Raw genomic sequence first — 16513 nt, forward strand, 5'->3', positions numbered from 1 at the left:
TGATTCCCAGCGTCTAATATAATGCCTGAAACTAGTAAATATTCAATAAATCCTTCTTGAATGAATGAATGAATGAACATTGTACAATGAAATGGTCCATACTGGAAAACAGATGAAGGAGTTAAATTCTTGTTTTTAAAAGGGAGGGTAAACACATTCAAAGTTACACTGATTTAACAAAAATGCAGTATGTGATGTAAATTCTTAGAATATAATAATAAGAATTAAAATTGCATAAGAAGGGAGCTGTTTCAAGAGTTGTCTTCCTCAAATAGTAACTACAGAAATCACTCTCCCCTATAAAAATAAGGTGTCCTGATTTTAATACATTATTCAACATGTATCAACCACAGGTATATAATCTATTTTTAAAGGCCAGACTTTTGAAATATTAAAAAAAAAAGTATACAGAACTGTTTTCTTACTTGTCTTTGAAAACAAATTGATAATTTCTTGTGAACTGTAAACTTTCTACTGAGACACAATTAGACTCTTCTTGCATTAAATTCCTGGTTTTGTTCTTCAGTTGGTGACATTTGCATAGAAAACAGAATCTTTGTTTCTTAGGAGATCATCTGCTTCTGAAATGAGATGTATTTATCTTCTTCAGAAAAAATTCTCCCTAATTGTGACACAACTAATTTTGTTATTCTAAATATGGGATATCATCATCCATGGAAAATGTATAGCAGGGGTAACTGTACTCCAGAGAAACAAAGAATTTGTTTTTCATGACACTCACAAAAACAATCTTATTCTAGAAAATATGATCTTGTATTTAAATAAACAAGAAACAGTGTTTCTAAAATTTTACCTAATTCAGGCACAAAAATTGAGAATTTTAACCTCCTGTAGATTTTGTAACAGAGAACGTGATATTTTTGGCAGCCTTTGAGAAAGTAATGGTTAGAAATTTACTGTATAGCAAATATTAGCAATTATTTTCAATAACTCAACAGTTTTGAGATGTAAATTTGGTCCTAATTTGAAAAGAACTATCACAATAATAAATAGGCATGAGTTACTATGTATATAACGAATGCTAGTATCACTGTGAATTTGTTCTTCCTAATTTCTTCTGATTATCTTTTCCTGTTGGGCATTTATGAAATACTCATTTTAAAAATTACAACTATTTTGTATCTGTAAGTAGCCTTAAAACTGTTACTTTTTGGCCATGATGTAGTTTAAAAAGTAAAAGTGGGCTTTAGAGTCAGAGGGACCTAGTTAGAATCCTAATTCTACCTCCGCTACCTCCTAGCTGTGTAGATCATACAGATTAGGTAAAAAAAATTCTGATCCTCAGATCCCTCATCTTTAAAAATACCAGGTTTGCAATCTATCACAAAAGATTATTCTGAATATTCAATGAGTTAACAGATGCAGTGCACTTATATTTGCATGTGATCCACAGTAGATGTTCAATAAATAGTAACCCTCACTCATCAAAGATCAATGACTCCTAAGCTCTGGTGGCGCAGTGGTTAAGAGCTCAGCTGCTAACCAAAAGTTCAACTCCATCAGCCGCTCCTTGGAAACCCTATGGGGCTGTTCTACTCTGTCCTATACATTTGCTATAAGGAGGAATCGACTCAACGGCAATGGATTTGGTTTGGCTGGTTATTTGGTGCTAGCCATACTAACCTTGGATTTTGTGAGAAAAACTGAGCCTCAGGGTTTTTAATACTAGCTGCTTCCTATCTTTGCATCAGCTACCTCCTTCTTTTCATTTAGATCTCTGGCCAAACATTACTTTCTCTGAATACCTATCTATGGAAGACTTTCTTTTCCAGAGATGGCTGCAACAATATCTCCCATCCCACATGCCCTTCTACAATAGACAGATGGGGTCTCTGTCTCTACCTTTTCAACCTGTATGGGCTTAGGACTGCTTCAACCAATGAGTATGTGATGAAAAAGTTGTATGACTTCTGAAACCAGGCCATAAAAAAAGATGCAATACATGAATGTTCACAGAAGCATTATTCACAATAGCCAAAAAAAGGAGACAACCCAAATGTCCAGCAACGATGAATGGACAAAACAAAATGTGGTATATCATGCAACAAAATATTATTTGGCCATAAAAAGGAATGAAGTACTAATAATATGCTAAAACATGGATGAACCTGGAAAACATTATGCTAAGTAAAAGACATCAGGCACAAAGGCTACGTATTATATGATTCCATTTATATGAAATGTCCACAAACGGCAAATTCACAGAAACAGAAAATAGATTAGTGGTTGCCAGGGTCTGGAGGCAGGAAAAATTGGGGACTGACTGCTAAGGGGTATGGGATTTCTTTTTTTAGGGGGGATAAAAATATTCTTGAATTAGTGGTGATGGCTGCACAACTCTATGAACATACTAAAAGCCACTGAATTTTATGCCTTAAAAACTATAAAGTTATTATAAATATTTACTATTAAAATTAATGAAACATTTTCTGATGGGTTATTAGGTTTACTAAGTGGGAAAAAAGAAAAAAAAAAAAAAGGTGATGTAGCTTCCGCCTTGCTCCCTGGGACATTTGTTTTTCAGAGCCCAGAGCCAAGGAGTCTGAATACTCTGAGAAAGTAGGCTACTCGAGGAAGCCCAGGCCACGTGGAGGGGCTGTGTTGGCACTCCTGTCAGTCCCGTGAAAGTCCCACTGACAGCCAGCATTAATTGTCATACATATGAGTGAAGATGCTTCCAGATGTTCCGACCTGCAGCCAGAGTCACCCTTTGGTCTTTCTGGTGGAGGCTCCATAGACTGTAGAGCAGAGCTAAGCCATCCCTGCTGTCGCCTGTCCACATTTCTGACACACAGAATCCACGATCAGAATAAAATGGTTGTTTTTCACCACTAAGTTTAGGGGTGGTTTGTTACACAGCAACGGTAACTGGGACACTCTCTAACTGAGCCACCACACCACAGCCTTCCCATTATCTTGTGCTTTTTTTTTCCTTCACAGTACTGATTCATTATATAACATTGTTAGATATTTATTTTTATTCTGTCTCCCTCCATTAGAAGTCAGTTCCCGGAGAGCAAGGTTCTCTTCTGTCTTGTTCCTGTAACCACATTACCAGAATAATAGCAAATACATAGTAGATGCACAAAAAATACGTCATGAATAAACAAATTAACGAATTATTGCAGAACCCTCAGCATGGGAAGGCCATCTGGTTGGAGCTTCCCTTGACGTGAGGTCCAAAATGTAGCTACTTTCATTCCATTAACTCTCCCAGTGAAATAACTTCCTATAATTAAGTACCAAAGCATACAATACTACAGACTCAGTCGCTGTTTCTTTGTTTCTAAGGAGAGTCGAAAATCGGTTTATAAAACTGTAAACATTCTTGTTGAAGTCATTCCATTATTGTTTTAATAAATGAATCAAAATGAGCATGACCAGCAAATAAAATGTATATGGCCAAGAAATAAAAACTGACTTACTTTAGTAGTAACTTTGTGCTTACAAAGTTTGTAAGAATTAACATCTATATATTCTTACCCCTGCAATTCCACATTAAACAAGTAGGAAAAAATAAATTTGATCCAGGTTGAAATCCAGGTAAAAGCAGTAGGTAATGCAATTTTTTATTTTTATTTTTTTATTGTACTTCAGGTGAAGGCTTACAGAACAAATAGTTTCTCATGAAACAGAAGTACACGGTATTTTATGACATTGCTTAACAACCCCACAACGTATCAACCCTCTAACTTCTCAACCTCGTTTTTTTTTGTGTGTGTGTGAAAATACACATTGCCAAAGATACACCATTTCAAAAATTTCTACATGGTAATGCAGTTTTTTAAATGTGTAACTGGTTTACTTTGCAAAACATGATGTCAACAGTAATTTTTCCTTTGAATGGGACTAAAGCCTACCTCTGGTGCCAGATATTCTGGTGTACCACAGAATGTCTTCATGGTGGCTGCATCTGTGATTCCTTCCTTGCAAAGTCCAAAATCTGTAATTTTTATGTGGCCATCTTTATCCAGCATCAAATTCTCCAACTGTGTATTAAGAAAAATGACATAATATGTTCTATAGTCTTCAACAACAGGAAAATATTGTTTCGAAAATGACTGAATGCTGAGTAAGGTATTTCGGAAAGAGGACATAGCTGTAGTTAATAAAATCTTCAGTACTTACAAACCCTGTAGGTTCCTAACTTTGTGTGAAAAGAACCATGTTTTATCATATATTTCATAATGATAAAATGATTCATTTTTAAACCAATGGAAAAGAGGGCTATGTTTTAAGAGCTATTATGTGTAAGTAACCAAAGCCTAAATCAATTTTTCAAAGCAAACAGCAATCCTCTTTTTTTTTCTTTCTTCTTCTTAAAACAGAATGTGATCTAAACAATCCCAGAGAGATGAGCATCTTCTAGATATATAAAGATGGCTCTCAAAAATTTCTCTTGGGAATCTATTGCTATTAGAAAATATTCACTTACAGAAATGTTTTTTTGGTGGTAGTTGTAAATCAAACCTAAATCTTATTTTGTAAGGTAAGGCGATATCCTCTTTTGCAGTTCTTTGTAATAAAGAAATACCAACCCTTTTAAACATAAAAAGAAAAAGAATACCAAAGTCAAACATTCAACAGTTAAAATAAATATATAACACAAGTGTTAGAATCTCTTTGAATACATTAATTCAAGAACACCTAAGAGAATGCTATATCCGAGATTTAGCCAAGTAGCAAGATCATCTGTAGTAAATGAAAATCAGGATATGCAAGGGGAGAGGCAGCTTGTGCAAAGCCAGCACCATTAAAAATAACAACAATATCTGAACCCAAAGTTATAATTACCATAAAACAGAGATACATATGACTTCTATTTGTGATTCTACAGCCTTACATAGATGGGGCACCCTAACTTGGCCCAATCATGTAGATACAACCCAAAGGTACTTCAGATAGGGACTTCTTTTATCATACACAAGAAATACATATGTGGAAAAAACTTTATCAGGATGAACGAAAATTACCTTATTTAAGGAGTACTTAATCTACTCCTTAATATGATGACATTTAAAGGTCTTACCTGAACTCCGAAGTCAACATCAAATTAAAAACAAAACTCCACATCAGAACATAAACAGAAACCAATCATAGAAAATGATTGTGATATTATTAAATACCTTTTAAACCAGAAACTAAATAGTTAAGCAAGTTATGTCCACTGAAGGAAAGATTAGAAAGCACAAAAGTCCTTCTGTAAAGTGCTTAAATATGCTACCCTAATGAACTAAATGCTCAATAAATGGTACATGTACAGCATACGTCAAAGAAATCAGCTTTCAATTTGTCTACAGAAAGCTGAATGAACCCTAAATATATTCTTGAACCTTTAAAAAGAAAAGTCCTCTTATTTTATACAAACAAAGATGTCTTCCATCTTCTTTATGCTTTTCTTCTAACTGGAATCCAGAAATCAAGCCTAACTCGCAGGAATGAAAATAAGTCTTTAATAGTGAAAACTATCAGAAACATCGAGAAAGAGTCTGTCTACTTCCCTTTCTTCCTACCTACTATTTCTTTCTCTTTGCCTTCGTCTGTCTTTTGCTTCCTCATAATCTCTGTCCGCCTCTAGTTTTTTCCCATTTTTCCCTTCTCTTTCGAACAACATTTTCTTCTTCCTTCCTTCCCTAACTTGCTGCAATGGGAAAAAGAATTATATACCGGAGATTGTTGTTTTGTTGAATAAAAATATATATGCCCTATTCTTAATTATTTAAATGTCGATTACTGTTTTAATATATTAAAATTATACAGACAAAACAATTTAATTTTTAAAACATTGTAAGATCTTTAAAAATATTCAATAAATCTCTTTAACTCACATAAAATACATAAACATTTTTATAAAACCTTTAAATAATAGTGCGACTGAATAAAATCTGACTATGGCCACCATTTCTTTCTCATTCTCATCCAGGTTGGTACATGCTCTGCCAGCCCTCTTCATGTGCAGGGGAAAGTATTCACAGAAATACGGTTCCTGCACTACTTCTCCACATTTTGACACAGCCATTTTCAAGTGGCTAGGATACAGAAGTATCAAAATGTATAAGCAGCATTTTTAATACAAGCAGTATCTATTTAAAAAAAAACCCCAAAAAACCTGACTCCCATTAATCGTTTACCCTCATTTCTTATTTCTGAGCCTCACACAAAGGGGTGTGACAAACGGGTAAGTCAAGTCAAGGAGCTAGACTTTAAACCCCAGCTTTACCCCCTACTAATGGTGTGACAATGGTGATTATTAATTTCTATATGCCTCAATGTCATCATCTATAAAACAGATGTAACAGAGTTTTCAAAATGACATGAGATACTGGATGCAGAACTTGACACACAGTAAACATTCAATAAAAGAAACTATTGTGATTGATCATTTTTAAACATGAAGCGTTTAATGGCTGATTCAGAAGTTATCGAAACAGTCTGTGCTCTTCTAGACAACACAGTATTTTAAAGGAAAGAACAAAGTTCCAGAATGGACTCCGAAAAAACACTTTTGTCAGTTCACTGAATTCATTAAAAATGCTTTTCAGTATGCAATAATTTCTTCTGAGTAAAATAATAAAACTTCTAAATAGTTCATAATTTTCAAGTCAGGTATTTTATAATTTTATAAATATCTTCCATCAATTATTTTGCTTGTCTCATCACCCTAGAATGTTATTTGCTGAGCATGGTTGACAATAACTTGTCCATCAAAAGTATGAACAGAGATGTGTCACCTCAAAAAAAGGTATCTGCAAAATTCCTATTAACTATTATAAAGATAAATCAGAGGGCAACTAAGCAGACCCATGGGCTAGATAAGCACCTGTGTCGATGGCCGCACAACATTGTGAGTGTAATTAATGCCGCTGGATTGTACACTTGAAAACGGTTAAAATGCCAAATTTTAAGTTTAGCATATTTTACCATAATTTAAAAAACCTGGAAATGACTTCCTTGGTGCATGTAATATTGATATAAAGAGTATTTAGTCATATATTTTAGGAACCCTTCTACTGTCTAAAGGAGAAAAAAAAATTATAAATGATCTTTCTTCTGTTCTCCCTTCTAAATCTCATGGTTATCCTTCCTTCGTTAGCTGTGAAATGCAAAATGAATACCATCCCTAACTGCTCAGGTGCTCTCTATTTATGAAACTTTAACTGGATCTGTTCTCTCTCCACTGTCAGTCTGGAGAGCAGGGCAGTGTGTTTATGCCTAATACGCTGACTTGCAAAAGCAATGATGGAGTCAAATAGGTAGTTATAAGAGACAAGGCTCTATATTAAAAACCCGGGTAATGCCTGCTATTTGTACCAGTTAGAGGGTTGTCATCTAACAGTTCATGCTTTTGAGAAGAGAAAAAAAAATTAGACGTAAGCCTCACAGAATTTAAGCAAAAAAAAAAAAGGGCAACATGTTTTTAGCCAGTTGAAATAAACAGGCATTATTTGATAGATGGTCTTGATTCACTGTTTATTTGAGGAAGCGGTAGATTTTGAAATCTTTTTTCCTCTGTGCTTTCTTGTGTGTTGGGAACAAGAAATAAAGACAAGAAAGTACTATGCTCCTTTCTGCTCTTGCTGGCACACAGAATGAAGTTAAAACTCTACAAACACTAGCTGTGTTCAGCACACTGCTTCCCACCTTTCCCCCTTCACAGCACAGTAGAAAAGGAAATCTGTAGAGCACTCAAGGGTACATGGACAAGCCACTCGAGGCTGCCCTTACCACCTTGCAGGCTGAGGAAGGCTATATCTTGGGCACACCTGTAACCCATTTGTGGCACACAGGCTGAGAAGCTCTGTTCTACTATATGCCAGGCTAGTTATCAGAAGTCTAAAACCAAAAACATTACATGTATAATTTTTAGGTATCCTTTTATTTAAATGGCTGACATTGTGATTAAACAAAGAAATGAAACTAGCAGCTCCTAAAGGCTCTGGGGGTAAAAACAAAAAAAGACCCATTGCCGTGGATTCGATTCTGACTTACAGTCACCCTATAGGACAGACTAGAACTGCGAAAAAGAGGAAGCCCCTCAATGAGCTGGACTGACACAGTTGTTGCAACAATGGGCTCAAACATAACAATGATTGTGCGGATGGCACAGGACCAAGCAGCATTTCATTCTGTTGTACACAGGGTCACTATGAGTTGGAACCAACTCAAGAGCACCTAACAACAACAGAGGCTCTAATGACTGCTGCAGCAGTATCAGTAAATAACTCCCTTTATGCACTCCTAACTCCCATTTTAGCACAGATACATCAAACTCAATTATGGGTACCAGGACCGCCTCAGGCCCATGAAGGCAGTAAGGATCTCCGCTGTACACTGCAGACTGAGGTATAAGGCATCAAATAATGAAAGGAAAACACTTCCTCACTTTCAACTCTCCTAACCTAGGAAGGATCCATAATGTACAGTAGTGGACACTTGTCAAATTATTTAACAATTCACTACAAATAAGGGACGTAGCCCAATCGTACAATTTGATTTTAGAGGTGGACGGGGTTCTTAATAGCAGAGGCTTAAAATTTCTATAAAGGAGGAAATCAAGGTAACTGTCCAGTTCGAAGTGGGAGTTAGGGTGTATCTTGAGACTAAGTATACTGTTTCCATTTAGACTGTACATTTATTTGGGGTGGATTTCAGGGAGCTGATGAAGGAGGGTGCAATTCTGAAGCCAACTCTTTGTGCCATAACCTGTTGCCATCGAGTTGATTACAACCCACAGTGACCCTACAGGGCAGAGCAGAACTGCCTCCTAGGGTTTCCAAGGCTGTAATCTTTATGCAAGCAGACTGCCACATATTCCTCAAGCGGCTGGTGGGTTCAAACCACTGTTAGATTAGCGGCCAAGCACTTAATCACTACGCCACCAGGGCTGCTTTGTGCCACCACTTGGAAATTCTCTAAATCTACTTGGTGGTTTCTCACATCAATAAAGTAAATGGTTAAATACTCCATGATTAGATACAAAACAAGGTGAGATGCTCAACAAGTAGAGTTCAGCAGCAATTTATGCATTACTCTCTTTCCTCTCATAAACTCTTGGAGAAATGAATTCTTAATGAATTCTAGTACCATTATACGAATCTTTGCAAATGTTCTTGTTCAGCCTATCCTGTACTTGGATAGAGATGGCATTTTAAATACGGGAACTACTTGCAAAATAAAAACTGAGCAGAAGAAAAAAAAAGATTTTAAACTATAATTTACATTATTGAAGAAGTCTTAGAAAAGATTTCTTAAAATCACCATGCTATCATGAAGCAATACCAGTTTTTCCTAAGTAATCTTCAAGGAAGTTGGGACCTTAAAAAAATAAAGTTTTATATCATGTCCTGCACTGATAAATTAAGCAAATTTACTTTCTAAAGTACAACAAAGGCTTTAAAAATTTATTTCTTCCTATGAATACCAAGTTATCATGATATGTTAACTGATAATATGTAAACTGTTTTAAATTAACATGCATATGAGAAAAGGCTTGGCCTCCAATGGTAATTGGGCAGCAGCATAAGGTACCAATGTACTTGTGAAGCACAGCTACCACTGGCATCTCAAATGGATTTGCATTTGACTAAAAACAAAGTAATTAATAATGACACCTTAGAAACAGATATAAATCTGAGACTGATCTCAATCAAAGTGGGACCCTAAACCAGTTTTGGATGGTTTTTTTAAAATACAAATGGGATAAATATATTTGAAACCTTCATCCTTTTATCTTCAAAAGCCTTATTAGAATTTTAGGTTTACAAAAGTCTCTCAGAGTTAATTCAGTGCATTCTCCCATCTAGATTTTATTTAGACTCTAGAATGAGAGAATGATGTCATGGAAAGAGCACTAGACCCGGAGCTAGGATTCATGGGTTTCAATAATCTTGACTGTGCCACCAACTTGGTCCAGTACTTCGAGTAAGCCACCGATTAGACTTCTAGACTTCAATTTTCTCACCTGTAAAATATGGACCAGCTCTAAATTTCTACGATTTGACCTAAAGGACCTCATTCTGTTATGCATAATCCTATGCACTATGGATAAAATGACACTTGTACAAATTTTAAGTATTTGGCTTATTATGTTACTTATTACATTACTGTATATATGCATTTTTTTGGTGTATATTCATATGATTTCTGTACTGTGCTGTACGTTTACTTAGACCTTTAAGTTAAAGCTATATTTTTTAAAAAAGCAAACTTAAAGAGGTCACATAATTGTCTAGTAAAGGTTAGTGGTCTATGCATACAGCAACTATATGACTGCATTCATAAATAAAGTAGGTACTTTCTATTGCAGTTTAATACATTTAATCTAATTCCATTATCAGAAAGGAGAGGGGAAAGAAACTCATATTTAATAACCTTCAATACACTAAGCAAATGTTGATTCATTTAATAAGAACTGATTAATGGAGAATATTGACTGAAACCATCTCAATTATATCACTCCTTAATCTATGCTGGAAATCAAATGAGCACTCTATTCTTTTTGTTTCTTTAGATTAATAATCCTACCTTCCAGTTTTAAACATTCTAAATCTGTTACTGAGTACTTCAAAATTATTCTCATTTCCTTAATCCAGGCTTCCTATCCTATCCTTCCTCCCAGAAAATAGGATTCATAAAACACAAAGTGGGACTCGGAAGGTGGGCTCAAGCAGAGAACAGCTATTTCTATTATATTTGAAAATTCAATACACGTTTTACTGTGCCATGTACCTAATTTCTTTTAAAAATATGTAGATTCAAGGCATTTAAACATAAAAGGATTATTTGACCATCCAGATATCTGATACAGGGATGCCAAAGTCTGCCAATATTCCTAGTTACAAAAAGCTTCGTGGTAAGTACAATCATCCTATTGATCTGTATTCATGTCTAGTCCACTTTGGCGCTTAGACAGTTGGTCACCCCCCATCTAGATGTGTTATAGTTGCATAGTTCACTTTTGCTTAAACACAGTATCATATACTTTCTTTTAAACTTTAATAATACTAAGTTGTATAAACATACATACCGTATTTCACAGTCATAGTGTAAAATAACACCTTGTGAGCTAGTTACTCTTGGGGTGATTCATAAGTTAAAGGTATAGAACAGAACATCTCCAAATAACCTAGAAAACTGCTTAATTAGACAACTTTAAGAATTAAAATGTATTAAAAAGGAGCAAGATGAGAATGACGGGAAAATTGTGATTTTTTTATACACAGTAATATATAGATATACCTCATTTTATATAAAATAGAATTTCATTAAAGTTATGTGTAACTTCTATTTGCAAATCAAATTATATTTTAAATGAACTAATACTTGATAAATAAAGAAATTCTGTGTTAAATTTTAATAGGTCAAGATTACTACATGATTTACTTTTTAAGAAAGTAAGAAAGTAACATTTAGATTTTTTTCAAAATGTCTCATGGTATAAATTTCCTTACTATAGCCAGTCTTATTCAGAAAAGTGTCATGAGAATTACTATTACGTTTTATGAACTATGCCAGGGCTCAGCAAACTACAGCCCATGAGCCAAATCCAGTCTACTGCCATTTTTTGTAAATAAAGTTTTATTGGGACACAACCACACTCATTCATTTACATACTGTCTGGGGCTGTTTTCACAGTCAAATGTCAGAGTTGACCAGTTGTAACAGAGACTGTACAGGCATATTTACTATCTAACCTTAAGGGTCTCAACAGAAAGGTATTTAGAGAAGTCAATTCACTATTAATGATTAAAAGATACAGTGTTTTTTAAACGAAAAGACAAAATAAATCAATAGAAGGCTATATTAAAATACTTCGATTTTTAAACCCATCAAAAAGTTTATACCAAAATTAAAATATTTTCCTTCCAACTAAATAGTCTTATTTATTATACAAGTTTCTTCATATGATATTTCTTACAGGATGTTAGAATGTAATATTGAAACTTAATTGTTTTAAAATATCACTTTTAAAGTTACATCTCGACTTTTAATCAGATGTTCAACATTTCTCTAATTACAACATTTATCAAAAAATGAAATTATTGTTGGTAGATCATATTTGATCAGAGCAGTTGAGCAGAAATTATTTTGCACATCAAAAACTCAGACATAAATTAACTACATACATATCAGTGAATGAAATTTCCCGTCAAATGCAGTGACACACATTCTTAAACAGGTTGCTTTTTTCCCAACTAAATCTGCTTTTCTCAAAATTGTGTAACTTTGTAATTAGTTTGTGTTTGTCCCTACAGTCTCTGCAAAAACAAATTTTGATTACCTTTTTTTTTTTTTTTTTACCTTGAGATCACGGTACACAATCTTTCCGGAATGTAGATAGTCCAGAGCGGAGACAATTTCTGCACCATAGAAACGTGTGCGGTCCTCAGAGAACACCCGTTCTCTCGACAAATGGAAAAACAGCTGCAGGGTAAACAGCAGGGACAGGATTGTAATAATTACTGAGTTAGTGGGGGAAATTAACACAAACATAAAACACCTCTCATCACCATATTGTGATGATGGATAGTGTACTCTCAGTGGACACCGAGCACTCTTAGACAGCAGCTGGCTTATCTTTTCCAGGTTTCCAAGGGGAGACTGTGAGCTGGTAAATCAGCGTTTTAATCAATATACCAATCTTGTTTAAGGCATTCTGCTTGCTACCCATTTAACCTTCAGTCAGCAGAGGAAAAAAAAGTATGTATCATCGGATTGCATTTCCTTCTCACTATACTCTTGTCTCACTCTTTCAAAGATTCGGTATTGAGACATATTAAGTGAACACAAGCTTAACTAATACTTTTACTTTAATTGCTTGATTTACATTTGATTTCAAAAAAAGGACTGGTGATTTGTTGGAACTGATTCATGGGAAATTACTATATTCTATAACTTAACTGATCATGAAATCTTTTCAAAGCTTGAGTCACTGTTTTCCATGGTGAGAAACTGTTAAGGCTTTAAGTTTTTAAATTTATTTTAGTAATGCCCAAAATGGATTGAGATCTTCCATTGTTTCCATTACAATTCTCAATGTCTATTTCTATTTGCAATAAGAATTAACTATGACTCCAAGCTTTTCTCCTATAGTCATTTAAAACTGTAAGCCAATTCATTCCCTAGGTAACTGCTTAAAAGATAAGTCATTAAACATTCAACAAGTATTACTGGGTGCTCACTGTGACCAAGCACCCAGCTCTTTATTTAAGATAGCTCTTCAGTGAAGAGACAGCATATCTCATCTCTCAGTCCAACAATGTACATGGGCAAAGGAACAGGTTTCTGCACTATGATTTGGCTATTGACCTTTGTTGTACTATTTCACTCTATGAAGAAATCTGCCAGGAACAATGAAAGATTGTTTAAAGTGCTGAGTACATTGTTGGGCACCATGGTCAGTACTTAATACATGTGATTAAAGAAATGAGTTGATCACTGTATGTACCCTTGACTGCAAGATCAGAATTTAACTGTGTCTTCCATGGATCACTGACTCTTAATGCTCCTGTAATATCTCCAGGATACCGTAGTAAACCAAGATTTGTTCTGGACACACCAAATCATAATTTCAAGTAACATAAAACAGGCGTCCTACAGATTCTTCCTTTCCCTTTCCCACCTCCACCCTCCACTTAATTTATGCTTAACAGTCTATCATTGTTTTCAAATAAACTTTTTGCATGACCCACTGGCACAGTAAAAGAAAGAGAAAAAGAGAAAATGCATCATCTAACTATTACCAAAAAAAGATTGGTTCAACATTACATATAAAATATATGGCAGATAGTCTCTCAACTTTAACTGATCTCTAAAAAATTCTCATATTTTATTAAATCTAAAATTACATTGATTGGGACTGTATCATTAATTTATATAATATGAAGAAAAAATGTTATCAATTAAAACTGACACATCACCAACTATAAAAGTAATTCTGATTACAAAAATGTTAAATGTGTCTTACAAATGATCAATTACAGTATACCAAAAATCAAATAAATTTATTTAATTACTCAGGAATATTTGTCAAAATTCATTCATTTCATATAGACAGATATATATTATTAATGCATTATCATCCAAATGAGGATAGGGCATACGAGGAAGCATGAATAATCAGTAAAACCATTCAGGAAAATTTCTGAGTGAAAATAATTTCTACCACACTTTATACAAAATATTACTAACTTTGATTATAGACCCTCTCTCTCTATGTAGATTTATAGTAATCTTCTAAGGAGATATAAACAGTGGTTAAAAACCCATTGCCATCGAGTCTAATGACCCTACAGGACAGAGTAGAACCACCCCGTAGAGTTTCCAAAGAGCGGCTGGTGGATTTGAACCGCCAATCTTTTGGTTAGCAGCCGAACACTTAACCACTGCACCACAATGGTTGGGTTTCTAAATTTTCTTAAAAGACTGTTAAGCCTACTACCCACTCATCTACTTTACAAAGGATATAGATCCTCCCCAAATCACTATAACACATGCAGGATTCTAAATCTTTATTTAGGTAATAAATCTTCAATTTGTCTGCCAGCCAATTTCTATAAAACTATCAGCTAAAAAAATTACATTTAAGGGGAAGAATTCTATTTATTTCTCCTTCTGCTGCCATCTGATATTTACCCCGACTACGTTATGAAATTTATTTTTGTTAAGATAACCAAAAACCACATAATTCCCAAATCCACTGACCTATTTACAGTTTCCACCCTTAGTTCCTATTCTGGAGCTTAGAATATCACTAGCACTGTCCTCTCTTTCTGGAATCACATTCCTTGGCTTTGCTAATAGAACTCTATCCTAATTTTCTTCCTAACTCTCTAGATACTCCTTCTCAATTTCAACCTTAGCTTTGAACTACTTTTTCAATTCAGCACTCATTCAGTTAGCATCAATTATTTTAAAATTACTATGCTGGGCATGGAGAAGAGAAAAAGAGGGTATACAATGGTGATAAAGACATAATCCCTGTCCTTTAAGGAACTCCAGCCCAATGAAGGAGACACATGCATAAATAAAAAGCAAGAGGGCTGTGATACAGTTTGTAATTCAGATATTAAAAAATGCTTTGAAGGCAAAGTGTGATTAACTTTTAATGGGATTATTTGGGGAGACTTCACAAATAAGGTAATATATCTCACTTAAGCTTTAAAAGATGAGATTTTCAAAATTGGAGAATGTAAAATATGAAAGTAAGGAAAGCAGAAAAGATTGCTACTCAAGTTTTTATTCATCTTTGTTTCTAACAGAGTCTAGCATAGTACCTGTACAATGTAAGTAATTAATAAATGTTTGTAGAAAAAACTAATTCTAAAGAGAAAAGAGACCAGCAATGGCAAGGAAACACATGCAGGAAATACATAATGTAGGAAGCTGAAGAAATGTATTCAGGGCGATGACAGGACTTAAAGGAAAAGATGAGGCTGATTTATTTAGGACGTTAACTGTCGTGATAATGAGTTAGACCTTTATTCTGTAGAGACTGGACCATCAAGGAGTTTGGGGTTAAAAATAAATAAATAAAACCAAACTCTAGCATAATTTTAAAAAGACAATTTTGGCAGCAATTGGAGAATCAACTAAAAAGATCTGAGACTACAGTCAAGTAAACAATTCATCAAGTGCAACAAAAACACAGCTATTAAGCACCTACTTAGTACTCGCTGCTGTGAAAAGCTGCAGACACAATAATGAGGAGGACTCAAACGGTACCATTCCTCAAGGACATCACTACTTGGGCAGAATAGCCAGATATATAAACAATTCAACTAAAAATATGGGAACTATTATAAAATAGCACATTTAAAGAAGTGAATAAGTATGCTTGGCAATATCAGAAATTACATTTGAGCTGCATAAGAGCTTCTGAGAGTCCTCAACTAGGGTGGGCGTAAGGACACTTCAAGACAGACATTTCCAGAGGGAACTGGCCTGCAGAATTTGGGCCAAGGGAGAGAGCAACATTATTGAGGTTTCCCTACGGTTGGCTAAGTAGACATAGCTGCCGAGACTGTAGAGGAAAAGAAAGGGGATGGAGGAAGAGGCCCAATGGGTTCTATTTTAACACATCGACTTTTAAACAAGCATTGATAACACAGCCTTGAAACTATGGGTCCCCGGGTTCAGAAACAGATATGGAGTTATTTATATGAAGAATAGAGTTAAAACTAAGAAAGTATAATATAGCCCGGGAATTTACTAAAAACTGAAAAGACAGCTAAAGTCAGAATCTAAGGGTACTACTACACTTAAGAACAGGAAAAAAAAAGCAGAGGAAAATGCTGACATAGAGTTCTAAAAAAAAAGCCCAAAAGGGAACAAGAACACAAAATCTTAGCAGTCAATGGAAAAGAAAGTTTCAGGAAAGAGAAGTAAAGTTTCCTGGACTTAAGAATAGGTCATTTGTCACCTCTCAGGGAAAAGGTGTCATGTGAGAAGTGAATGTGAAGTAAAGATAGAAACAGAACATAATTACTTCAGG

The 16513-nt window shown here is 34.7% G+C and overlaps 1 protein-coding gene across 6 annotated transcripts in view; it reads right to left on the reverse strand.

Moving 5' to 3' along the window:
* AKT3 (AKT serine/threonine kinase 3) overlaps nt 1–16513 on the reverse strand; it is a 137175-nt gene that overhangs the window by 67561 nt on the left and 53101 nt on the right. For all 6 annotated transcript variants that reach the window (XM_023730897.1, XM_023730894.1, XM_023730896.1 and 3 more), the window contains 2 exons: nt 12322–12444; nt 3882–4010 (listed from right to left, as the gene is read on the reverse strand). In XM_023730897.1, coding sequence (XP_023586665.1) covers nt 3882–4010; nt 12322–12444 — 252 coding nt within the window. The remainder of the gene's footprint in view (nt 1–3881; nt 4011–12321; nt 12445–16513) is intronic.

The sequence above is a fragment of the Trichechus manatus genome, unplaced genomic scaffold (assembly GCF_000243295.1).
Source record: "Trichechus manatus latirostris isolate Lorelei unplaced genomic scaffold, TriManLat1.0 scaffold00039, whole genome shotgun sequence".
NCBI classification, from domain to species: domain Eukaryota; kingdom Metazoa; phylum Chordata; class Mammalia; order Sirenia; family Trichechidae; genus Trichechus; species Trichechus manatus.